A 25,914-nucleotide genomic window follows, 5' to 3' on the forward strand; every position below is an offset into this window, starting at 1 on the left:
TCTCCTCCTTTGAGTGTTTGCCCTGAAATACCCCTCTTTCCCCCTTGTTACAGACACAGTCCCCAAACGGTATAATCATGGCTTGTCTTGAATTGCACCTGCCCAACAAACTGTGGGTGAGAACAGCAAAGTCGTTCTTTCTCTCCCCTCCTCAACTTCAGATGTTAATTGCATCCTCTCCAGCTGGGCTTTAGTTATCTGGCTCTGACTGACTCTCCCAGGACAGGCAGGGCCTGTTTTGAGAAAAGGCACGGATGTGTTTTCTTAGTTGAAAGGAGGGATAATAAAGAAGAACAACAGAATGGAAGGCCACCATGGAGAATCTTGTTCAACTACATTCATGGAAAGAGGAGGAAAGGAACTGTCCCTGACTAAGGCTGAAAGCATGAACGCGTTGCCAACTTTTCTACCAACCCCCGCTCCTGTGCCTTATACAATGGTACCTTGGTTCTCAAATGCTGAAAACCCGGAAGTAAGTGTACCAGTTTTTGAACCAATCAGAAGCTGTGCCTTGGTTTTTGAACACAATCAATCAGTCAATCAATCAATCAATCAATCAGTAGCTGAACTGGATTCCATGCAGTCACAAAAACAAATTAACCGAAAAAGCCTCAGAAACAAAAACGCCAAATACGGTAAATAGCAAAAATAAAAGCGCCAAATACAGTGGCACCTTGGTTCTCAAACTTAATCCATTCTGGAAGTCTGTTTGACTTCCGAAATGTTCGGAAGCCAAGGCGCAGCTTCTGATTGGTGCAGGCACCCCGGAAACAATAGCTGACAGCTGCATCAGACGTTTGGCTTCCGAAAAATGTTCAAAAACCGGAACACTTAATTCCAGGTTTTCGGTGTTTGGGAACCAAGACGTTTGAGAACAAAGGTACCACTGTTTATATGTTTGAGTTTCATAGTACAGTGGTACCTCTGGATGTGAACAGGATCTGTTCCGGAGCCCTGTTCACATCCTGAGTAAAACGTAAGACGCATCTGCACGAGCGTGGGTTGCGTTTTGCCGCTTCCGCGCATGAGCGTGACATCATTTTGACCGTCTGCGCATGCACGAGCTGTGAAACCCAGAAGTAACGCGCTCTGTTACTTCCGGGTCGCCACTGAGCGTAACTTGAAAACGCTCAACCTGAAGCACATTTAACCCAAAGTATGACTGTAGATCCAGCCCTGAGGGTAAGGCACTGGGGATGGATTTGTGGTAGCAAGGGGGAGGTGGACCTAAAACATTTGGAATCCTCTGCCTTAGTACATGCATAGTGGAGCACCTTAGAAGAAGAAGAGTTTGGATTTGATATCCCGCTTTATCACTACCCGAAGGAGTCTCAAAGCGGCTAACATTCTCCTTTCCCTTCCTCCCCCACAACAAACACTCTGTGAGGTGAGTGGGGCTGAGAGACTTCAGAGAAGTGTGACTAGCCCAAGGTCACCCAGCAGCTGCATGTGGAGGAGCGGAGACGCGAACCCGGTTCCCCAGATTACGAATCTACCGCTCTTAACCACTACACCACACTGGCTCTCAAAAGACTTAATCAACGCGAGCTTATCACCCACACTTACTGGGAATTCCTCGTTCATGGGGAAGAATTGCAATCCCCGATCCCCATCACGAATGGGGTTCGACGGGTTACCCATGCTTGTCGGCGTAGGGTAGACACACGCTGAGCCAGTCAGTGTAGTGCGCGTGCAGCCCCGGACATCTAAGCGCATCACAGACCTGTTATTGCTCAATCTCTGGTGGCTGAACGCCACTTGTCCCTCTAAGAAGTTGGACGCCGCCTGCTTGGGGGTCGCATAACTCGTTAGCATGCCAGAATCTCATTCGTTATCGGAATTAACCAGACAAATCACTCCACCAACTAAGAACGACCATGCACCACCACCCTTACTTGACCAGAGCACAGAAAAGTTTGAAATTCCACGTTTCAATGGAGGCTTGCATTTCAGTTCTCATCTGGTTTTGAATGGAAGAAATTTGCCTTTAACTCAGAGAGAGAGAGAAAGAGAGAGAGAGAGAGAGAGAGAGAGAGTTTGCCTTTAACAAATCAACATTTCTGCCCTATCCCCTGTAGGAGCCGCCCAGAGTGACTGGGGAGGCGCGGCCAGATGTGTGGGGTATAAGTAATACATTTTTGTTATTATAAGAGCCTTAGGGAAATGACTCTCCTGCTTTCTGTTCTGACCCTGTTTATGCTAAGATTAAAGCCGCTGTTTTGAGCAAAGTGAAACTTAAGGAAACGAAACTGAACAGGGCAGAGCAGAGCAAATACTGACAAGACAAAAGACAGGGTCAAAAAGCAGGCATTTCCTTCTTCCTTGCCAGCGGAGGTGAAAGTGGACCCAGAAGCTGCTGGATCGTCTCTCCTGCCTCAACCCCTCTACCATGGACCTCCTCTACAGTTGTAGACCTAAAGACCTGGACACATTCATCTTGCAGAATCTCCAGCCCAATAAGGAATTTAATCAGCAGGTGTGCAGTGCCATCAACATCATCTGTGAATTCCTGAAATCCACTTGCTTCAGGGATATGACCCCTCCTCGACCCAAGGTGCTGAAGATTGTCAAGGTCAGTGCCAGAGTCTGGGTGCTAAGAAAAAACGGTGTGGGCAGGTTCAAAGAGAGAGCGATGGGAGTGGGGAAGAGAACGAGAGTGTAGATTGTTAAGGTTGTAGATTGTAGGTTGCAGCTCTGTGATGGGTAAGCTAGAGTTCCCAGGATTCTTTCAGTTGTACACAGAGCTGCTAAGTGACTCTCTTATTAAGGCGGGCAGAGGGTCCTCTTGGTAGCTCCACCGTCCTCAGAAGAGAGCCCAGGAGAGGACATTCCCTGAGCTGGGGAATTCCTTCCCCACAAAAGTGCCCTTTTTATTAGTTTTCCAGATTAATACAAATCAAACCAAATCTATTTAATTTAACACAATTAACACAATCTAGCCAATTAATTGGTTAAATGTTGTAGCCCTTTCATGAATCAGGAGGGAGGACCCAAGATGTTACAATGGTACCTCGGGTTACATACGCTTCAGGTTACATACGCTTCAGGTTACACACTCCGCTAACCCAGAAATAGTGCTTCAGGTTATGAACTTTGCTTCAGGATAAGAACAGAAATCTGGCTCCGGCGGCGCAGCGGCTGCGGGAGGCCCCATTAGCTAAAGTGGTCTTCAGGTTAAGAACAGTTTCAGGTTAAGAACGGACCTCTGGAATGAATTAAGTACTTAACCTGCGTTACTACTGTATAACAATGTGAGTCACGAATCCCAAAATGCAGAAGGGGAAAGTCCACTTGCGGAGCCAGAATGGGTGGGACCGACTCCCAGTTGGTGACACATTGGCAGAGCAAGCCTAATCTGTAGATAAACACTTAAATGATATTTACTTTTGACAGTGAGTGAGCCACTACCAAGTCTCCACTGAGTCCAGCTCCAATAGTGGATGGAAATTTAAGGGAGATATGAGGGCCACTCTATGTGGCTCTTGGAACTTCCCCCAGATCATTGTCAGGAGTTCAGCTTACATTCGAGTAGGACCCTAGCAGAGACACAGGCCCGACTGGCATGTTGTCTCCCTCCTGGTTGATTGTTCGGGAGCTTCAAAAGCTTTCTTCTGCCCGAACATCACAGCGGCCGATGCCAACAGACACCGGCACACTTAGGGATCCGCAGAGTTTGCGCACCTTGCATGACAGACCTCAGCAACTCAGCATTTTGGCTAATCTACTTTATTTACATATAAACACACACGGAGCACTGCAACACGGCTCCCTCTCTCTCTAGCATTAGACAGCAAAGAGAAAGGACAATAGTCCCACTTCATGGAACACAGTAACACAAACATCCTGTCTCCGTCACTTCCCACTCTGTGGAGTCAAAACATACACCGTCATGTGATAGACAAAAACCCCATGACTGCTATCACGGAGCAGGAATTCTAACAATCATTCCCCTGGCTGGGATGCATCCTTGAACTCTGACCATCCCTTTCACTTGCACCAATGCAGGACAGAGAGAGGTGTGCGTAGTAACTTGCCTTACCTGCAAAGCTACCACCTGCATTGGGTTGCCCCGCCCACTTTCGCCCCTGGACCCGCCCACTACTGTCTTGCAGTCCCAGAATGGAAGGTGTCTAATGGGTAGGACAGTGCATAGCCTCCCCCACCCCAGTGAATCTGCCCCATGTCCCCCATGCCCCATTCAAGCAAACCTACACCCTGCACGGACCCAGGATTTCCCCCATTCTGGATTGAGTCTGGAATTAGTTCTCCCATGAAGAGTCTCCTGCTCTACAGGGAGGCATTAGAGTCAGGTGGCATCAGGATCCTACCTTCTCCTGGGAAGTTAGGTAGGTTGCGGCCCTTTCGGGGGGAGAGGCGGAACCTGATGCATGCCCCTCCTTCCTTCCTGATGCTCCATCCCCTGGCAACCCCAAACCTCTCTAGGTCATTCAATCCAACCTGCAGCGATCTGTGGTTGTCTGAACGTGTCTCAGCTGATTCAGGCCTTGGATGACTCAGGCGCAGTGGTGGAGCTTCATGCTCTGGCAGGGGAGCAGAGAGCAGGTGTGGGTGTGGCTGGCGCACGTCCTGGGGGCATAGCATGCATCCTGGGGGTGTGGTGTGCCACCTGCGGGGGCATGGTGCCCAGCCCGGGGGGGGGGGACCGTGATAGCACCCCACTGGCATCATGCCGCTGGGGACGGTACGCTCCCCTCGCACCCCTCTTCCTCCGCCAGTGCTCAGGCGTACAGCCCTAGCAATGGGATGGAGGATTTCGAAGTGTACTTGCCCCCACGCAAAAGCCTGATTCCAATATCTATGTATCACAGAGGGTTGGAGTAGATGACCCTTTGACTCCCTTCCAACTCTAGAATTCTATGATTGATTGATACGTGCGAAATTGACACAAGCTAGAAATTGACCAGCCTGGAATCAGCCCCTGGTACTCATTCATCAGGGTGCAGGGAAACAAGGATATTCTACGAGGCATCATCAGATTTCCCTCCCTAGGGTGGCTCATCTGGCAAAGGCACAGCTCTGAAAGGGGGATCAGATGCTGACCTTGTGCTGTTCCTTGACATCTTCAATGGCTACGAAGACCAGAAGAAAGACAGGTGGTTTATCATCCAGGAGATTGAGAAGAGGCTCAAGCAATGCCGGGAACGAATACGGAGCGATATAGAAGTACGGATTGAAAAACCAAAGTGGGACAACCCACGGGTGCTCAGCTTCCAACTTCGTTCTGGCGATTTCACAAAGGATTACATTGATTTTGATGTCCTGCCGGCCTTTGATGCTCTCGGTAAGTCCACCTGCCTAGAGATGGAGGCCCCATTCACACCACCTATGATTTAAAACACTATTGACAGCACTGTGAGCAGTTATGGTTTCCCCCAAGGAATCCTGGGAACTGTAGTTCATTAAAGGGCACCGAGAGTTGCCAGAAGTCCCTCTAATCCCCTCACAGGTCTACCATTCCCAGAGTGGTTTAGCAGTTGTTATAAGAAAAAAACACAACTCCTTTTCCCTTATAGGGTATCCAAGAGCCTGTATATAGTCCTTAAAAGTGTTCCCTAGCGGTAGGAGAAAATAAAAGAGGCCAACCAGAGTATATTGAGAAGCAAAACGGCTAGTAATCCTGATCTTTATTCAAGGAACTGTTGCAACAGGGTCCCCACTCACCACACACAGGAAGGAGGTGAACCCTGAACAGTGGTGTGCAAGCCCTTATATAGACTTTTGAAATTGCCCACCCTGTAGCCCAAGACCAGCTCCCCAAAACATCATACATACATCACAGAAGGAGGCTGTCTACAGCAGAAATCCTGTTTTGCCAGGATACCTGATAATGGTGACTGGTTGCATTACCTGGGCAGCCTGGCCATTCTTTTGTGATGGTTCATACTTAATTCCTGAGTCCAGGCCACAGGCTCACCCTATTCATACACAAATACGCCCTTAAGACAGGATTTGTGAGCAAAGAGACAATGGGGAGGCTTTTCCCATTTCCTTCCCCACCGCAGAGGAATATTTGAGGTCAATTCGGGAGAGTCAAAACGGCTTCAGGATTGTTCTCCTGTACTATTTCAGACAAGTGATTCATATACTTATGTATGTGTTTGCCTTGTACATTTTTGAACATTTAATTTATATATTTGAGACCTTAGAATTCTTATAACACAGTCAATCCCTCATCACAGGGAACTGTAGCAATTGTAGTTCTGCAAAGGAGAATGGGGCCTCAGTACCCTTAACAAACTACAGTTCCCAGGAAGAGAAGCCATGGCTGTTCAAAGGGGCAGGTGAAGCCTGAATCACCTGCTACCAGTGGCGTAGCGTGGGGGGTGCAGGGGGGGCCGGCCGCACCGGGCGCAACATCTGGGGGGGGGGCGCTCGCACTCGCAGCTCTCTGCCCCTACCTGGCTCACTCACTCTCTCTCACTGCAGTGCTGGCTGTGCGAATCTGATCTGATCCGCCGGGTCGCCGCCCACTGTGGAGGGGAGGGTGCCAGGCGTGCGGTGTGGTGCAGTGCAGAGAGAGAGCGAGGGACTATCTGGGGGAGGGACAGTGCAGCGGGGGGGGGGGGGGGGCGCAAATTACTTGCCTTGCCCCAGGTGCTGACAACCCACGCTACGCCACTGCCTGCTACTCCTTGTACCTGTGACCCCATCTTTGTTTTGAAAAACAGGTCACTACTGGGGCGGCATGCCTGACCCCCAGGTGTACATCAGTCTGATTGACAGCAGCGGAGGCCAGGGGGGTCAGTTCTCTCCCTGCTTCACTGAGTTGCAGAAAGACTTCATCAGGGAGCGCCCTACCAAGCTGAAAAGTCTCATCCGTCTGGTGAAATACTGGTACAAACAGGTACACACACACACACACACACACACACACACACACATTTCAGATCATGTGTGAATTCAAATTAAAAGCCTAGCACTCGAAACCAAGTGGGAGAATGGACACAACCCAAGACTAAAACAAATGAGTACAAACTCTAAAAATCAGAATTCGGTTTAAAAACCTGCTGGAAAGAAAAGGTCTTCAGTGAAGTGTCAGGACCAGCAATCAGAGACGATGAGAATTATAGTCCCAAAACAGCTGGAGACTCAAATTTGGGAAACCCTGTTCTAAAGGAAAGCGTTTTGGAACACTGAAAATGCCAGGTTCTTCAGTTTCAAGAGAATAGGGTGCAAGTTCTGTTATGTACAATGGAACTTCACATCAAACACAATTTAAGTCTTTCCAAAAGGGGGATATTGGAACACTCCAAATCATTTGCCCATCTATGTGTACAGAAAATAGTACCGTATTTTTCGCCCCATAGGACGCACTTTTTCCCCTCCAAAAATGAAGGGAAAATGTGTGTGCGTCCTATGGGGCGAATGCAGGCTTTCGCTGAAGCCGGGAGAGCGAGAGGCATCGGTGCGCACCGACCCCTCTCGCTCTCCAGGCTTCAGGAAGCTACCCGCAAGCCTTGCAAGCCCTGTGGGAGTTCCCACAGGCTCACAAGGCTTGCGGGCAGCAGCCTGCCGCCCGAAGCACGGGGAACCCTCCGGAGGACTCCCCGTGCTTCGGGCGAGTGTCCCCAAGCCTGGCGCGCCCGACGGGAGGTCCCGCCGAGCGCGCGAGGCTTGGGGCGGCAGCTTCCCGCCCGAAGCACGGGGAGCCCTCCGGAGGACTCCCCGTGCTTCGGGGGCGTGTCCGCAAGCCTTGCGCGCCCGACGGGAGGTCCCGCCGAGCGCGCGAGGCTTGGGGCGGCAGCCTCCCGCCCGAAGCACGGGGAGCCCTCCGGAGGACTCCCCGTGCTTCGGGGGCGTGTCCGCAAGCCTTGCGCGCCCGACGGGAGGTCCCGCCGAGCGCGCGAGGCTTGGGGCGGCAGCCTCCCGCCCGAAGCACGGGGAGCCCTCCGGAGGGCTCCCCTTGCTTCTGGCGGGTGTCCGCAAGGCTTGGGGCGGCAGCCGCAGCTGAGGGGGGGAAATAAATTTTTTTTATTTCCCCCCCCAAAAAAGGAGGTGCGTCCTATGGGCCGGTGCGCCCTATAGGACGAAAAATACGGTAAATCTAGCCAAAAGGCAACACCTGGAGATCTGCACTGATAACTTTGATGCATCCCTAATTATTATTATTAGTGTATAAGTATAAGATGGTTGCATAATCTTAGAAGGGGGTATGGCTGTGAATTCTGGTCTTAAGTTGTCAGGTACTGCCAGCCTGTATATCCCATTCCGCTGCCTGATCCTTTCATATTCTTCCATTGGTGCTACCCATTGTATTGCTGTGGGCTATACTTAATACGTTCTCCCATGTAACTGTAGCTGCCGAAATTGCAATTGAAGCCCCCAAAGTATGCACTCGAGTTGCTGGCTGTCTACGCCTGGGAACAAGACGGTGGGAGGACTTCTTTCGACATGGCGGAAGGTTTCCGGACGGTCCTTTGGCTCATCCAACAGTACAGAGACCTCTGCATCTTTTGGACAAAGTACTATGACTTTCAGAATGAGACTCTCAAGAAATACCTGCATACTCAACTCCGAAAACCCAGGTCAGTATTCTCTGTGCCTCTCTCTTAGGCGCTGCCATTTTGCAGGTGAAAATAGGGAACCTCTTATGGACTAGTAACCCCTCCTATTCTTGCACCATGGATCAAATGAACAGCTACTCCTCCATCTATATTTGCCAACTTTACATCCTTCCCCACAGAGTTTTCCTGCATAGAGAGAGTTCTTTGAGCAAATCTGTTTGGTACCCCCCCCCAATTTTTTTTATTGATTTTCCAAAATTTTAAACAGAAAAGCAAACATAAATCATAACTGAACTTAATCCAATCTTAGTTACATTGTTACGTGACTTCCTCGAATCCCCCTAGCTGAATTTCAGTGTATATCATTGTAACAGTTTTCCAAAAACAATTTTTCTCGTAATATTAACTTATTCATTTAACATCTTTCTTTCTTTCCATTTTAACTTTAAACATATTATTCTCTAAACATCACCTACTTAAATCCTAGGCCTATCTGGTATTTGCAAGTTTTTTCAATTAAGTTATCTTAACATATTTAACTAGATGGTCTTTAAATTTCATCCATTCCTCCTGGTACTCCTCCTCCTTCTGGTCGCAGACTCTTCCAGTCAGGTTGGCCAGCTCTGAAAAGTCCATCATCTTCATCTGCCATTCTTCCACTGTTGGAACTTCTTGTGATTTCCAACTCTTAGCTAACAAAATTGTAGCTGCTGTTGTGGCATACAAAAACAATCGTAACATCTTTCTTAGGCAATACCAGACCTACTATTCCAAGAAGGAAGGCTTCTGGTTTCTTAATAAATATATATTTCAACATCTTTTTCAATTCGTTATAAATCTTCTCCCATAAGTCTTTCACCTTAGGGCAGGTCCACCACATATGATAAAAGGTACCCTCCTTTTCTTTACATTTCCAACATAAATTATCACTATTGTGGTAAATCTTTGCCAGTTTTACAGGGGTTAAGTACCATCTATACATCATTTTCATAATATTTTCCTTTAACACCGTACATGCAGTGAACTTGACCCCTTTTTTCCACAATCTTTCCCAGTCTTCAGACATTATGTTATGTCCCACATCTCTTGCCCAGTCTATTATCATGGATTTAACTTGTTCATCCTTTGTATGCCATTCCAACAATAAATTATACATTTTAGAAAATTTTTAACTTTAGAGTCCAACAATTCCGTTTCCTGGGCAAATCTGTTGTAAGTTTAAAGTGAGAGTTGAAATCCTGAGAACGGTGGTTCTCTGAGAGATGCAGGAGATCTCTAGGATTGCCATATTTCGAAGAGCAAAAAAGACGACACATTTGCCAACTTCTACTTTTAACTATGGATCACTATGAGGACTCTACCCATGAAAAGGAGGACGTGTCCTGGAAATAGAGGACATATGGCAACCCAATCTCAAACACAGGGCTGATCCCATTATGGAAGCAAAGTGGGTGTCCACTCAGGGCAGGCTTTGCCAACCTGATGCCCTCCAGATCAACCAGAGCTGGCGGATGGGAGTCGCAGTCCAAAATGCTGGCTTGGGCTGATGGATGTTGAAAAATACCTGGATGACCTGCCTTAGGGGTCAGTGACATGTATTGTGTATCAATTAATTTCCCCAGATCTGAGATCAATTTCTCTTCCTTTCGCAGCTGTGCCTTGGGAAAACCTGATCTTACCCACTGAATCAGATGCCTTGTAAGCAGAATCTATCTTCGGATTTTCTGCGCATCTGTTAAGATTTCAGTGTGTAAGATCTGAGTTTTACAAGATGCAGCTTGTGGAACAAAGAGAGAAGCTATTGAACCCAGCGTAACCAATCAATCTACAATACAATCAAAATACAGTGGTACCTTGATTCTCAAACTTAATCCGTTCCAGAAGTCTGTTCCAAAACCAAAGTGTTCCAAAACCAAGGTGTGCTTTCCCATAGAAAGTAATGCAAAATGGATTAATCTGTTCCAGGCTTTTAAAAACAACACCTAAAACAGCAATTAAACATGAATTCTACGATCTAACAAGACCATTGATCCATAAAATGAAAGCAATAAACAATGTACAGTGGTACCTCTGGTTACGTACTTAATTTGTTCTGGAGGTCCGTTCATAACCTGAAACTGTTCTTAACCTGAAGCACCACTTTAGCTAATGGGGCATCCCACTGCCGCGCGATTTCTGTTCTCATCCTGAAGCAAAGTTCTTAACCCGAGGTACTATTTCTGGGTTAGCGGAGTGTGTAACCTGAAGCGTATGCAACCTGAAGTGTATGTAACCTGAGGTACCACTGTACTGCAGTCACCAATCAATCAGTAGCTGAACAGTCGCAAAAATAAAAAAGCCGCAAAAATGCAAAATAAATAGCAAAAACAGACAGCCCTCAGCGTAACACTCAAAACGGAAGTGTGGCACTCAAATTGGAAGTGCAACACTCAAAACAGAACATGTTGGGCTTCTGAAAAAGTTTGCAAACCTGAACACATATTTCTGGGGTTGCAGTGTTTGGGATCCAAGTTGTTTGAGTACGAAGGTGTTTGAGAACCAAGGTACCACTGTACAAGTCTAACAAAACTGGGAATGAGCCCTTTCTGATTGTGCTTGAAAAGGGGGCTTGGGGTGAGTCAGTGAACATGATTTGGCTAAAACTGGGATCAACAGAGGTGTGGTCCTTGTGAGTTTTATTTAGGGTCCCCTCGTTAATCTAGTGTCACTGTTATTTATTCAACATTGGGGGTTTCTGCAAATCCCTAGGCTGAGCTTGCTAATCTTTTTCTGTTGGTGAGGTAATCTTTTTCTGCTTTGTGAGGTCTACATACTGCAGTGGGTGTGGTTAGAGTGGGTGTGGCTTATTGGGACTGGTTGGGCAAAAGGCAGGGAGGCCAACAGTAGGTGGCGCCAGAGCTCAGAACAAGCAGAGCCAGAAAATAGACATGGTGAAAGCAAGCCTTGCCTTCCCAAACTCTCAAACCCATGAATACACAGGCGCATCACAAACAAACAAACCAGCATATATGCAGCAGATCTTCAGTGTGGGCTTCTATTCAAATACAGACCATAGCAGTGGTGGTGAGAGGTGAGGAGAGGTATCTTTATTCAGGGCTGGTGATTCCTCATCTCCTGATACTTCTGGCTTCCCACAACCACCATGAGTGGGTTTGGAGGGGGAGCCTATACCCCCCAAAAATTGCTTGGTGGGAGGTGGGCCTGGCTTCTAGGATAGGGCTCTTTAGCTCCTGCCTGAGGCTAATGAATTTTTCCTTTCCCTGTATTTTAGGCCTGTCATTCTTGACCCAGCAGATCCAACCGGGAACGTAGGAGAGGGGAAACGCTGGGATCTACTCGCAGAAAAGGCCGCGGAATGTGCTAGGCAGGCATGCTTCACGAAATCCGATGGCTCCATGGTTCAACCCTGGAATGTGCCGGTGAGGGCAGCATAGAATCATAGTATTGTAGTGTTATAAGAAAAACTGCTCCCTTTCCCTTATGGGGTATCCAAGAGCCCGTATAGAGTCCTTAAGTGGGTTCCCTATCGGTAGGAGAAAATAACAGAGGCCAACCAGAGTACAGTGGTACCTCTGGTTGCGAACAGGATCTGTTCCAGAGCTCCGTTCTCAACATGAGCAGGACGCAACCCCCCTCTGCGCATGCACAGGTCGCGATATGCCGCTTCTGTGCATGCGTGTGACATCATTTTGAGTGTCTGCGCATGTGCGAGCGGCGAAACCCAGAAGTAACCCTTTCCGGTACTTCTGGGTCGCCGCGAGACGCAACCTGAAAAGATGTAACCTGAACCGAACGTAACAAGAGGTGTGACTGTATATTGAGAAGCAAGGCGGCTAGTAAGCCTGATCTTTATTAAACTGTTGCAACAGGGTCTTCACTCACCACACACAGGAGGGAAGAGAACCCTGAACAATGGTGCACAAGCCCTTAAAAGACTTTTGAAATTGCCCACCCTGTAGCCCAAGACACACACCCCGTACATCATACATACATCACAGAAGGAGGTGGTCTCCAGCAGAAATCCTGTTTGCCAGGATACCTGATAATGGTCACTTGATTGCATTACCTGGGCAGCCTGGCCATTCTTTCGTGATGGTTAATACTTAATTCCTGAATCCAGGCCACAGGCTCACTCTATTCATACACAAATACGCCCTTAAGACAGGATTTATAACTGAAAGGACAATGGGAAGGCTTTCCCCATTGGCCTCCCTTACTGCAGAGGAATATTTGAGGTCACTGGGAGAGTCAAAATGGCTTCAGGATTGCTCTCCTGTACTATTTCAGACACATGGTTCATATATTTAGATATGTGTGCATTTATGAATATTTATTTTATATTTGAGACCTTAAAATTATTATAACAGTAGAGTTGGAAGGGACCCCAAGCCAACCATCTAGTCCAGCGGTTCTCAACCTGTGGGTGCCCAGATGTTGTTGGACTACAACTCCCATCATCCCTGACCACTGGTCATGCTGGCTAGGAATGATGGGAGTTGTAGTCCAACAAAATCTGGGGACCCACAGGTTGAGAAACACTGATCTAGTCCAACCCCCTGCAATGCAGGAATAAATAATCCCTGACAGCTGGCCATCCAACCGCTGTTTAAAAACCTCCATTGAAGGAAAGCCCACCACCTTCCGAAGGATTTCGTTTCACTGTCCAACAGCTTTGATCCTTAGAAAGTTCTTCCTAAACTTGAGTTGGAATAGTCATTTGTATCCATTGGTTTGGTTCATACCCTCTGGAGCAGCAGAAAACAAGCCTTGCAGATATTTGAAGATGGCTCTCATATTTCAATCTTCTCTCGGCCATGCTAAACATACCCAACTCCCACGATCACTTTTCATAAAGTTGGCTTCCAGGCCCTTAAACATTTTGGTTGCCCTTCTTTACTCACATTCCAGCTTGTCAAGTCTGTGCTGGTGATATGTGGCCCCTAAGTGTGGCCCTCAAAGAGTCACCAGCTCTCACGGACTGAGATGACAGAATGTGTGATGTGGGTGACATTTGCTAGGGACAAAGGTGGCTGGAATGTGTTTATTACTGGTAGTGCGGAAGGCAGGGAGGCCAACAGTAGGTGGCGCCCTAGCCAAGAACAGTCGGAGCCAGAAGCAGCGATATTATATGGGTTGAGTCCTAGAAGGGTAACACTGATACTCAGGAGGGAGCTGGTGGGTGTGGCCACCCCTTGGACTGGTTGCAAGTAAGGAAGCAGGGGGTTGGTGGGGCAATGCCCCATTTGCCCTGATGGACTGACCTCTGCTAAGTGAGGATTTGCAATCCAGGTGAGCACACTCAACAGAAACTCCAATCTATATCGTCTGCATTTATGTATCTCCTCCTTATTCCCACCCAAAGTTTAATCATCCTCCAAGTCCTCCCCTAATAAAAGCAACAGATGGGGAAAAGGACGCTTTCCCCTCAATTTTTGTACAGTACACAGAAATGCTTTGTTTCACCAACATCTCTCCTGAACGGAACTGGAGTTCCTAGGGCCACATTCACACTGATGTAAACAAGCACCATGCACTTAAAGTGTTAGGACACCATTTTAAACAGTCAGGGCTTCCCCCCAAAGAAGCCTGGGATGTATAGTTTGAGGTTGCTGAGAGAAGAGGGGCCTCCAAACATATTTCCCTTCCTGAGATAATAATAATAATAATAATAATAATAATAATAATAATAATTTCATTTCTATACAGTGGTACCTCAGGTTACATACGCTTCAGGTTACATACGCTTCAGGTTACAGACTGACCCAGAAATAGTGCTTCAGGTTAAGAACTTTGCTTCAGGATGAGAACAGAAATCGTGCTCCGGCGGCGCGGCGGCAGCAGGAGGCCCCATTAGCTAATGTGGTGCTTCAGGTTAAGAACAGTTTCAGGTTAAGAACGGACCTCTGGAACGAATTAAGTACTTAACCTGAGGTACCACTGTACTGCTTTATATTTTAAAGAAAAATCACAAAGTGGTTTACAGCATATTAAACATCAATAAAACAGCCCAGAATCAAACATTTCTGAAGGAAGTCAAATATAAAGTATACAGTCAAAGCAACATAATTAACAGGAAATTAAAATACTATTATCTTAAAGATTTCAAAATAAAACATTACAAAGGAGGTCAACTGCAGAATACATATTTAAAACAAACAAAGTCAACAAAACAAAAAATCTTAACCATTTCAACAGAGCTCCCTGTGAAGAGGGGTTGACTATAAACCACTCTGGAATTGCAGCCCTGAGTGGAATAGGGGTTTTCTAACAGGTCTTGGCATTTTTAACAAACTGCAGCTCCCAGAATACTTTTGGAGGAAGCCAGGGCTACTTGAAGTGGTGTCACAGTGCTTCTAAATGGATGCTGTGACTGTTGCCTCTGTTAGGGTTGTTTATAATTCCAGCATACCTTGTGGATTCACCAGGAATCACTTACAGACAGGTCTCTGTTTGCGAGGTGTAGATTTCCAAAGCTGCCGGAAGTATCGCTTAATAAACCTCTGAGAGAGTGTTCCAGTATTAAGTGGGGTGTAAAATACTCGAAATGTGGGCAAGTTGGAAACTACATTTTTGTTCATTTTCCTTCTAGCTGCAAGTGCCCTGGGAAGAACCGTACTCTTGCACCATACTCTGAGGAGACCCCTTCCAGCCTCGTCGTAAGAGAAGCTCTCCGTGGGTGTCTGAAGAGGCTTATATTGCTTTCCAAGCTATTGAAATAAAAAATTTAAGGTCTTATATATGTAATAAATGTTCATAAATGTACCAATCTAGCACGTACATAGATATGTGGACCACATGTCTGGAGCAGCACAGGAAGACTGCAATGAAACCATTTTGACTCCCAAACTGACCAAATGTTTTCTCTGCAAGGAGGGAGGGGGTGAGGGAACCTTCCCATTGTCTCAGGAATTGTGTAATCACCATCTCAAAGGAATAGCCAGACTACCAGGAAAGGCAATCAGATAAGGCATTATCAGATAACCTGGCAGGCAGGAAAAACAACAGCATTCAAATTTCTGTTGTAGACCACCTTTTCTGTGATGTAGGTATAATGTTTGTGGGGGGTGGTCTTGGGTTACACCCCTTTTGTGATGTATGTATGATGTATGGAGGGGTGGTCTTGAGCTCCAGGGCAGGGAATTTAAAATGTCTATGTAAGGGCAGGCACACCTTGGTTCTGGGTCCTCCTCCTTTCCTGCGTGTGAGGGGAGCATCCTGTTGCGACAGTTCAATAAAGATCAGGCTTACAAGCTCCTTTGCTTCTCAATATTCTCTGGTTGGCCTCTGTTATTTTCTCCTACCAATAGGGAACCCACGTAAGGACTCTATATGGGCTCTTGAATACCCCATAAGGGAAAGGGCAGATTTTGTTTACAACAGATGCATCTTGGGAGCTGGGTTTCTGAATGCTAATACAGCAGTACCTCGGGTTAAGTACTTAATTCGTTCCGGAGGTCCATTCTTAACCTGAAACTGTTCTTAACCTGAAGCACCACTTTAGTTAATGAAGCCTCGTGCTGCCGCCGCACGATTTCTGTTCTCAACCTGAAGCAAAGTTCTTAACCCGAGGTACTATTTCTTGGTTAGCAGAGTCTGTAACCTAAAGCGTATGTAACCTGAGGTACCACTGTAGTTGCCTGAGGTCTCTAGGCCCAAAGCCATGAACATTCTGGTCTCTTCTGGATAGAAGTGGATGCCCGCTGACATCACAAAGAGCTCATAGCCCACCTTCTCTCAGCAGCCAGAAACATCATAGCCAGACACTAGAGAGACCAGTGTGGTGTCGTGGTTAAGAGCGGTGGACTCGTTATCTGGTGAACTGGGTTCGCTTCCCTGCTCCTCCACATGCAGCTGCTGGGTGACCTTGGGCTAGTCACACTTCTTTGAAGTCTCTCAGCCCCACTCACCTCACAGAGTGTTTGTTGTGGGGGAGGAAGGGAAAGGAGAATGTTAGCCGCTTTGAGACTCCTTCGGGTAGTGATAAAGCGGGATATCAAATCCAAATCCAAACTCCACTTGTCAGGAGTAAGCATGGACCAATGGTATCAAAATAGTATGGGAAACAGCCTTATTAGAAAAACTAACCAACAAACTGAAACTGACATGGGGACAAACAGAAGAAGACGCCTTCACCCCGGTATGGTTTCCCTTTCACAGCCCAACAAGACAACAAGAACCCTCTGACAGCATTCAAATCAATCTGGCTGACCTGATCCAAACACACACACACACAAACCACTCACACACATGACAACAAAGTTCACCATAAAAAGGTAAAGGTAAAGGTACCCCTGCCCGTACGGGCCAGTCTTGCCAGACTCTAGGGTTGTGCGCTCATCTCACTCTATAGGCCCGGAGCCAGCGCTGTCTGCAGACACTTCTGGGTCACGTGGCCAGCGTGACAAGCTGCATCTGGCGAGCCAGCGCAGCACACGGAACGCCGTTTACCTTCCCGCTAGTAAGCGGTCCCTATTTATCTACTTGCACCTGGAGGTGCTTTCAAACTGCTAGGTTGGCAGGCGCTGGGACCGAACGACGGGAGCGCACCCCGCCGCGGGGATTCGAACCGCCGACCTGACGATCGGCAAGTCCTAGGCGCTGAGGTTTTACCCACAGCACCACCCGCGTCCCACACAAAAGTTCACCATAGCCAATCACAAACAACCACACCCTAGACCAGGGGTTGTCAACCTGGTCCCTACTGCCCACTAGTGGGCGTTTCAGGATTCTAGGTGGGCAGTAGGGGGTTCTACGGGACAAGCTGAATCCTTCTTCCATCGAGCACTGGTGGGCGGTAAGGAAATTTTACCATCAAGAAAGATGCATTAGTGGGCGGTAGGTATAAAAAGGGAGACTACCCCTGCCCTAGACCAGCCCCAACATCTCACTCCACCAAAGGAATACAAGCAAATACAGTCATACCTTGGTGTGGCGATCACACAGGGTCCCCGGACATTTGACGGTCTCTTGACCCCTGTGCCACCACTGTGCTCGCTTCCCCACTGCCACCAACCCGTTACTCTCGGGTACACACTGAGTTCATACAGTTGTTAAAATTGAACCAAATAAACAAGTTTATTTTATAAGTATTAACAAGTTTATGGTTTCTCAGATACAGTGGTGCCTCGGGTTAAGTACTTAATTCGTTCCGAAGGTCCGTTCTTAACCTGAAACTGTTCTTAACCTTTTAGTTTTATTAAAGGTAAAGGTACCCCTGCCCGTACGGGCCAGTCTTGACAGACTCTAGGGTTCTGCGCCCATCTCACTCAAGAGGCCGGGGGCCAGCGCTGTCCGGAGACACTTCCGGGTCACGTGGCCAGCGTGACATCGCTGCTCTGGCGAGCCAGAGCTGCACACGGAACGCCGTTTACCTTCCCGCTAGTAAGCGGTCCCTATTTATCTACTTGCACCCAGGAGTGCTTTCGAACTGCTAGGTTGGCAGGCGCTGGGACTGAGCAACTGGAGCGCACCCCGCCGCGGGGATTCGAACCACCGACCTTTCGATCGGCAAGCCCTAGGCACTGAGGCTTTTACCCACAGCGCCACCCGCGTCCCTTTTAGTTTTATTACTCAGAGCAAATAAAGCCAAGTACAGTGGTACCTTGGTTCTCAAACCTAATCAGTTCCGGAAGTCTGTTCCAAAATCAAAGCATTCCAAAACCAAGGTGTGCGCTGTACAATAATTGTGGCACAATCTTCTTTTGAAATACCTCAACTGTGGGGGCAACTAAACTCCCCCCCAAAAAAACTCTGGAAACCTGCAATAAAGAGTGAATAGAGTGAGAGGATTTCAATTTAGCTGCAAGTATGTGTGGCTTCCAGAACAGTTTTGAATTAAAACCCAAGCCCAGGTATTTATAATAGCATTGTTGTTCAAGAGGTTTATTGTCCAAACTCCCATCTGTGAGGTTTTCTCTTCTTCCCCAAAATCACCACTTTGTTTTTAGAATGGTTGACGGCTAACTGCTCTTTTGTGCCAGTCAGTTGGGGGAAATGGAATTGGGAAATAGAAACAGAAAGTTAAAGTAGATCCGAATGAAGCAAGTGCTTTTGGCCAAGGTCAAAATTGCAAGACAGTGTCGTCACCCTCAATGGTGCTGTCATCCTCAATGGTGTTGTAAACAAAATCTGCCTTTCTTCCCTTATGGGGTATCCAAGAGCCGTACAGAGTCCTTAAGTGGGTTCCCTATCAGTAGGAGAAAATAACACAGAGGCCAACCAGAGAATATTGAGAAGCAAAGCAGCTAGTAAGCTTGATCTTTATTAAAGCTGTTGCAACAGTGTGCTCCTCTCACACGCAGGAGGATGGAGGAGGACGCACAACAAAGGTGTGCCTGCCCTTATATAGACATTTTAATTTCCCCGCCCTGGAGTCCAAGACCACCCGCAGAAACATCATACATACATCACAGAAGGGGTGTAGCTCAAGACCCCCCCTCCCAGATACATCATACCTACATCACAGAAAAGGCGGTCTACAACAGAAATCTGAGTGCCTTGTTTATCTCCTGTCTGGCAGGTTACCTGCTAATGGTCACTTGATTGGATTACCTGGGGAGCCTGGCTAGTCTTTTGTAATGGTAAATACTTAGTTCCTGAGCCAAGTCACAGGCTCACCCTATTCATACACAGACATACCCTTAAGACAGGATTTGTGAACGAAAAGACAATGAGGAGGCTTTTCCATTTTCCTTCGACCTTGCAGAGATATATTTGAGGTTAATTTGGGAGGAACAAAATGGATTCAGGACTTTTTCTGTGGGGTTTCAGACATGTGGTTTATATATGCAGTTATGAACATTTATCATATATAACCTTAAAATTCTTATAACAATGGCAACCACAGAGAACTCAGAGAATTGCATGCCCATTTCTTTCACATCCAGGGGCTGCTTCAACAGAGGATGAGAGCACTGTCGTCCTCACACCCCCCCCCCCAATCCCGATGCCGGTTTTGTCTTTTACACCAGGGATGATGAACCTGTGGCAGAAGGAGGTTTTAAGCACCTCCTCAAAACCCATCTCCTCCACCAGAGGACCGGAGGGTGGCAACACGAGAAAGGGCCTTTTCTGCAGTGGCACCCAGTTTAGCGCTGGGCAAGAACATTCCCCTTGAAAAAGGCCTTTGGCTGACTGACATCCAGTGCCCTTTTAAAATGTGTGTGCAGGGGGCTTTATTGAGTTGGTTTTGTTTTGATTACAGTGGTAATCAAATTCGTTCTGGAGGTTCGTTCTGGAGGTTTGTTCTTAACCTGAAACTGCTCTTAACCTGAAGCACCACTTTAGCTAATGGGGCCTCCTGCTGCCGCCGCGCCGCTGGAGCCTGATTTCTGTTCTCATCCTGAAGCAAAGTTCTTAACCCGAGGTACTATTTCTGGGTTAAAAGAGCCTGTAACCTGAAGCGTATGTAACCTGAAGCGTATGTAACCCGAGGTACCACTGTATCTCTGAATGGCCATAACAATGTAAGGAGAGCCTGCTGGATCCTGCCATCTAGACCACCATCCTCTTCTCACAGTGGCCTGAGTGGGGAGCAGGATCTGAGCCCAAGAGTACAGTTGTACCTTGGGTTACATACGCTTCAGGTTACAGACTCCACTAACCCAGAAATAGTGTTTCAGGTTAAGAACTTTGCTTCAGGATGAGAACAGAAATCGTGCTCTGGCGGCACAGCGGCGGCAGGAGGCCCTGTTAGCTAAAGTGGTGCTTCAGGTTAAGAACAGTTTCAGGTTAAGTATGGACCTCCGGAACGAATTAAGTACTTAACCCGAGGTACCACTGTATTGGGATTTTATGTTGTGAACTGCCCTTGAAACCTGTAGGTATAGAGCAGAATACAAACAAACAAACGCCACCTCCAGCCGTGAAGGCAGAGCATAGCTTTCGTGGCTAGCTGCTATGGATAGCTTTCTGTTCCGTGTATTTGTCTAATCCCCTTGTAAAACCATCTAAGCAAGCGGCCGTCGCTGTCTCCCGTGGCAGTGAGTTCCATAGTTTAACGACGTGCTGCCTGTAAATATCTGCCCTGATTCTCCCAACATTCACTTTCATGGGAAGCCCGCGAGTTATAGTGTTGTGAGAGCGTGAGAAAAAACTTCATTTTCTCCATGCCACGCATCATTTTTCTAAATGCACTTTTATCTCTCCGAATAGCGATTCCCACCATCGTGTCCCTATTTACTCGAGCCTGTTTCTCTAAGCTTAAAAAGTCCCAGGTGTCGAAATATTTCCTCTTGCGGGAGCCGCTCCGTCCCTTTTATCTTCTCTCTCTCTCTTGCCCTTTGCTGCAAGATCAAAACAATGACCAGATCGTCAAGGTCTCTAATCGGTTTCGTTTTCTCCTTTGCCTGCCCAGGAAAAGGAAAGCGAACTCTTCCCAGAGACGCTTCGCTCCGTTTTGCTTTCCTCAGAGGCGCCCCCTGCCGGTGAAATCGCGAAAGCGAGGCGGCTATAAAAGGCCAGTCGAAGGGAGAGCTGCTGCCAGACCGCGTCAGCTGAGCATCCGACGGCAGCTGTTGGCTTCGGTGTCCCAATCGTTGACTTCAGGCGTTGCTACGACCCAGACGGCAAAAGTGCAGGATGGTAAGGGAAAGGACCGCTAGCGGAGTGTGGGGGCCTGAATGCGTGTAGCCAGGATTTCTGGGGTTGGGGGGCGCGGTGGGGGCAGGAGACCCGTCTGTCATCATCCTCTTTCTGGCTCTGTCTAGCAGATTCGGAATGAAATATCTCAACAACAGTTGTTTTAAATTACTTTCTTTTGACCCCAAGTGCTCAGGAAAATCTGTCAAAATCTTTGTAATAATAGTAATAGTAATAATAATAATAATAATAATAATAATAATAATAATTAATTATACATAACCTGCCCATCTGCCTAGGTTTCCCCAGCCACTCTGGGCAGCTCCCAACAGAATATTAAAAACACAATAAAACATCAACCATTAAAAACTTCCCTAAACAGGGTTGCCTTCAGATGTCTCCTAACCCTAACCTGCCCCCCCCCAACATCCATAGGTGTGTGTGTGAGGAAGAGGAGGAAATGGGGCTGCCAACTGACTCGGAAAAAACGGGTTTGTCCTGCTCTTGTGGCTTTAGGTAAAGGTAAAGGTACCCCTGCCCGTACGGGCCAGTCGTGTCCGACTCTAGGGTTGCGCGCTCATCTCGCCTAAGAGGCCGGGGGCCAGTGCTGTCTGGAGACACTTCCGGGTCACGTGGCCAGTGTGACGAAGCTGCTCTTGCAAGCCTGCACCAGCGCAGCACACGGGAACACCGTTTACCTTCCCGCTATAAAGCGGTACCTATTTATCTACTTGCACTTAGGGGTGCTTTCGAACTGCTAGGTGGGCAGGAGCTGGGACCGAATGACGGGAGCTCACCCCACTGCGGGGATTCGAACCGCCGACCATATGATCGGCAAGTCCTAGGCGCTGAGGTTCTACCCACAGCGTTTGTGGCTTTAAGAGCAGCTTAACTTTGAGATCTTCATCCCGAGAAAGAATTAGTTTTATTTATTTCTATTGCTCTGAGTAGACCCACTGACAATAATGGAGCCTAATTTTTATTTTATTGCATTTCTATCCCACCTTTTTTCTCTAACGAGTGGCAGTCACGGTTCTTCCCCCTCCTTATTTAACCCCCACAACAACCCTCTGAGGTAGGTAAGGCTGAGAGAAGGCAGCGACTGCCCCCCACGGCTGAGTGGAGATTTGAACCCTGGTCTCCCAGCTCCTAGGGGACGCGGGTGGCGCTGTGGGTTAAAGCCTCAGCGCCTAGGGCTTGCCGATCAAGAGGTCAGCGGTTCGAATCCCCGCGGCGGGGTGCGCTCCCGTTGTTCGGTCCCAGCGCCTGCCAACCTAGCAGTTCGAAAGCACTCTCGGGTGCAAGTAGATAAATAGGGACCGCTTACTAGCGGGAAGGTAAACGGCGTTTCCGTGTGCAGCTCTGGCTCGCCAGAGCAGCGATGTCACGCTGGCCACGTGACCCGGAAGTGTCTTTGGACAGCGCTGGCCCTCGGCCTCTTTGAGTGAGATGGGCGCACAACCCTAGAGTCTGTCAAGACTGGCCCGTACGGGCAGGGGTACCTTTACCTTACCTCCCAGCTCCTAGTCCACTGATCTAACCATTACACCACCAATGGCTCTTTGTGTGGAATGGATAGCGAATGAGAATGGGTTGCATGAACAATGTGTGTGTGTGTGTGTGTGTGTGTGTGAAAGAGAGAGAGAGATTTGAATTTTACGTTATGCTGCCTTGCAGTACTCTCTGATTTTATTGATACTGACATCACTTATGAACAAAGATATTGTCTAGGCCAGTGTTTCCCAAACTGGTGTCTCCAGCTGTTTTTGAACTACAATTCCCAACATCCCTGACCACTGGTCCTGCTAGCTAGGAATGATGGGAGTTGTAGTCCAAAAAAGATGGATACTCTGGTTCAGGAAATAACAACAACAACAACAATTTATTATTAAACCGTGCCCATCTGGCTGGGTTTCCCCAGCCGCTCGGGGCAGCTACTAACAAGATATTAAAAACCTAGTAAAACCTGCGTTCCACAGGGCAAGTGCCACTAACAACAACAACAACAGCAATTTACTATTATACTGGGTTTCCCCAGCAACTCTGGGCACCTACTAACAAGATATTTAAAACATAGTAAAACATCAAAGATTAAAAACTTCCTTATTCTGGGCTGCCTTCAGATGTCTTCTGAAAGTCAGATAGTTGTTTATTTCCTTGACATCTGATGGGAGGGCGTTCCACAGGGCAGGTGCCACTACCAAGAAGGCCCTCTGCCTGGTTCCCTGCAGCCTTACCTCTTGCAGTGAGGGAACTGCCAGAAGGCCCTTGGATCTGGGGCTGAATGATGGGGGTCGAGATGCTTTCAGGACCGGTGTTATGTGGTCTCGGCGGCCACTTCCAGTCACCAGTCTAGCGGCCACATTCTAGATTAGTTGTAGTTTCCAGATCACCTTCAAAGGTAGCTCCACATAGAGCGCTTTGCGGTTAGAAACACTGGTTTAGGCTAAGAGAAACACCTGAGAGCAGGCTCACATGTGCCTTTGGCAACAGATAACCCTTATCTCCCGGGTCCTAATCTGACATTAACCACTACACCACACTCTCTGCTTCCTTCCCAGGCCCTGCGGTTGACTGTAAAATTCCTGTCAGGAGAGCAATACTTCCTGGACACGCATGCCAGCAAAACTGTCTGGGATTTCAAAATCCAAGTAGCCCAGAAGACAGGGTTGTCCCCATATCAGCAGAAGCTGGCCTGCCAGTCTAACGGCAGCATCAACCTTCAGGACAGCGACCAGCTTTCCAGATTCGGGCTGAAATCCGGGGACACCATACTGTTGGTGGTCAAGAGCGAGGAGTCCATCCCCATCTTCCTGCATAACGCCAGGGGCCAAACCAAAAGCTACCTCGTCATGCCTTCGGATTCGGTGGACCAGTTCAAAGCTCGAATTCGGCAGCAGGAGAACATCCAGCCTGGGCAGTTCTGGCTGACGTATGAAGGGAAACCCCTGGATAATGGCAAGAAGCTGGCTGACTACAACATCGCTCCCCACGGCACCGTCTACCTGAACTTCCGCCTCCGAGGGGGCTGCAATTCGGGGGGTGGGCCAGCTTAGCAGACCTCGGGACACCCAAGGCTGTTTCCTCTCTGCTTTTTCCGACTCGCTTCTAAGTTAGATCACGCTCTGTCCCCATCCTCAGCTTGCCACCAGCCTTATGCTCTATGTCAAGGGTCAGGAACCTTTTTCAGCCATGAGCCGGTCCACTGTCCCTCAGACCATGCGGTGGGCCGAACTATATATTTTTTTGAGGGGGGGGGGAGAAATGAACGAATTCCCATGCCCCACAAATAACCCAGAGATGCATTTTAAATAAAAGGACACATCCTACTCATGTAAAAACATGCTGATTCCCGGACCGTTCACGGGCCAGATTGAGAAGACAATTGGGCCGCATCCGGCCCCCGGTCCTTAGGTCGCCTACCCCTGCTCTATGTATTTGCAGCAGTACTGAACATTTTTGGAAACTTTGTTGAGCCATCTGGCTGCAGACATCGCACATGGCTGTAGCCATTCTGCTCTGTAGCCATTTGGCTTCTCCTTGCCCTGAATTCTTTCCATTCAGGCTGGCTATTGTCAGAAATTATAACTTCCAACAACCGGGTGCCTGGGCTTGCTTGTTTTCCTCTTCCCTCACCATCCCTTTTTCCTTTCGTCGTTTTATGTAAGCTGCTCTTGGAGCCTTTTTTGGGGGAGTGGGAAGAGTGGGGCAAAAATGCTTAAAATAAATAGCAAGTGTTAACTGGCTTTTTAATTATTATTTTGTCCTTCCGTGGCTTCGATTCCGTATTGTACTCAAGAGCTTTTATCTACTTGCTTTTACACTGCTTTCAGAAATAAATACAGGAAAACACAAAAATGACTTGTCTGATTGCTGCTCTTCCTGCTGACAAAGATTTTTTTGTGGTTTGCACAGCTGTCAAATGTGGCAACGTCGTTGGTCCCAGTGAGTCATTTTAGGGCATTGGGGTGATCACACTGTGAAATTATGGGTGTGGTAGCTGACATGGGATGGGTATATACATTTAAAGAGCATTCCCCCATCTCCATAGACCCATGAGAACCGTAGTTTGTCAAGAGTGCTGGGAACTGTAGTTCTGTGAGGGGCAAACTACAGGTCCCAAGATTCATGGGGGGGGGGAGTTGGAGATGTGCATTGTCTTTTTTTTATAATTAATTTTATTCAATTTCCAATATGCATTCCATCCATGTTTAACATCCACTTCTAACATATACATCTTTTAGACTTCCCTCAGCCTGTCTGACAATTTCCCATATTATCACAATTACTCACATTTCTTAAATTTATATTGCGCTTTAACAATCTTAATCTTATCATATCTTTTAAGCAACATTTCTATCAATCATTTTCACAGAGCTTCTTGAAAGCCAACAAGCGTTAATTGCTCCTCACATACATTTTTGATATACTCTGTAAATTTATTCCAGTCCTCGGTGAATCTCTGATCGCGTTGGTTCCGAATTTTCCCCGTTAATTTGTCCATTTCTGTGTATTCCATCAGTTTCATTCTCCATGGAGATGTGCATTGTCAATATGGTGTTTGATGCCCGGGTCAGATGGTAGCCTGCAACAACTGGAGGCCACCAGGTTGGCAAAGACTGTTAGTTGTACTTCTGCTACGGAGACCTGGGTTCGAATCCTCATTCAGCCACAGAGCTTACTGGGCTTGAGCGCCACATTAGGCAAAATGTTCTTGCATTGAAGGGGGTTGGACTAGATGGCCCTTGTGGTCCCTTCCAACTCTACAGTTCTATGATTCTAAGATGGAGAAGGGAGTGGGACAGATCTC

General features: G+C 47.7%; 2 protein-coding genes across 2 annotated transcripts; both read left to right on the forward strand.

Annotated features, from left to right (window-relative positions):
• The first annotated feature begins 2,178 nt into the window (after positions 1-2,178).
• Positions 2,179-15,792, forward strand: LOC310666665 (2'-5'-oligoadenylate synthase 1A-like). The gene is made up of 6 exons (XM_083417904.1): positions 2,179-2,572; positions 5,011-5,302; positions 6,690-6,865; positions 8,320-8,546; positions 11,797-11,944; positions 15,115-15,792. Exons 1-6 carry the CDS (start codon positions 2,390-2,392, stop codon positions 15,157-15,159), a joined length of 1,071 nt encoding a protein of 356 aa, XP_083274030.1. The 5' UTR covers positions 2,179-2,389; the 3' UTR covers positions 15,160-15,792.
• A 5,206-nt stretch (positions 15,793-20,998) lies between these two features.
• On the forward strand, positions 20,999-24,317 carry ISG15 (ISG15 ubiquitin like modifier). Its single transcript, XM_083418002.1, has 2 exons — positions 20,999-21,107; positions 23,666-24,317. Exons 1-2 carry the CDS (start codon positions 21,105-21,107, stop codon positions 24,158-24,160), a joined length of 498 nt encoding a protein of 165 aa, XP_083274128.1. The 5' UTR covers positions 20,999-21,104; the 3' UTR covers positions 24,161-24,317.
• The last annotated feature ends 1,597 nt before the right edge of the window (positions 24,318-25,914 follow it).

This window comes from Podarcis tiliguerta, assembly GCF_965153285.1.
Source record: "Podarcis tiliguerta genome assembly, chromosome: 16".
Taxonomy (NCBI): Eukaryota; Metazoa; Chordata; class Lepidosauria; order Squamata; family Lacertidae; genus Podarcis; species Podarcis tiliguerta.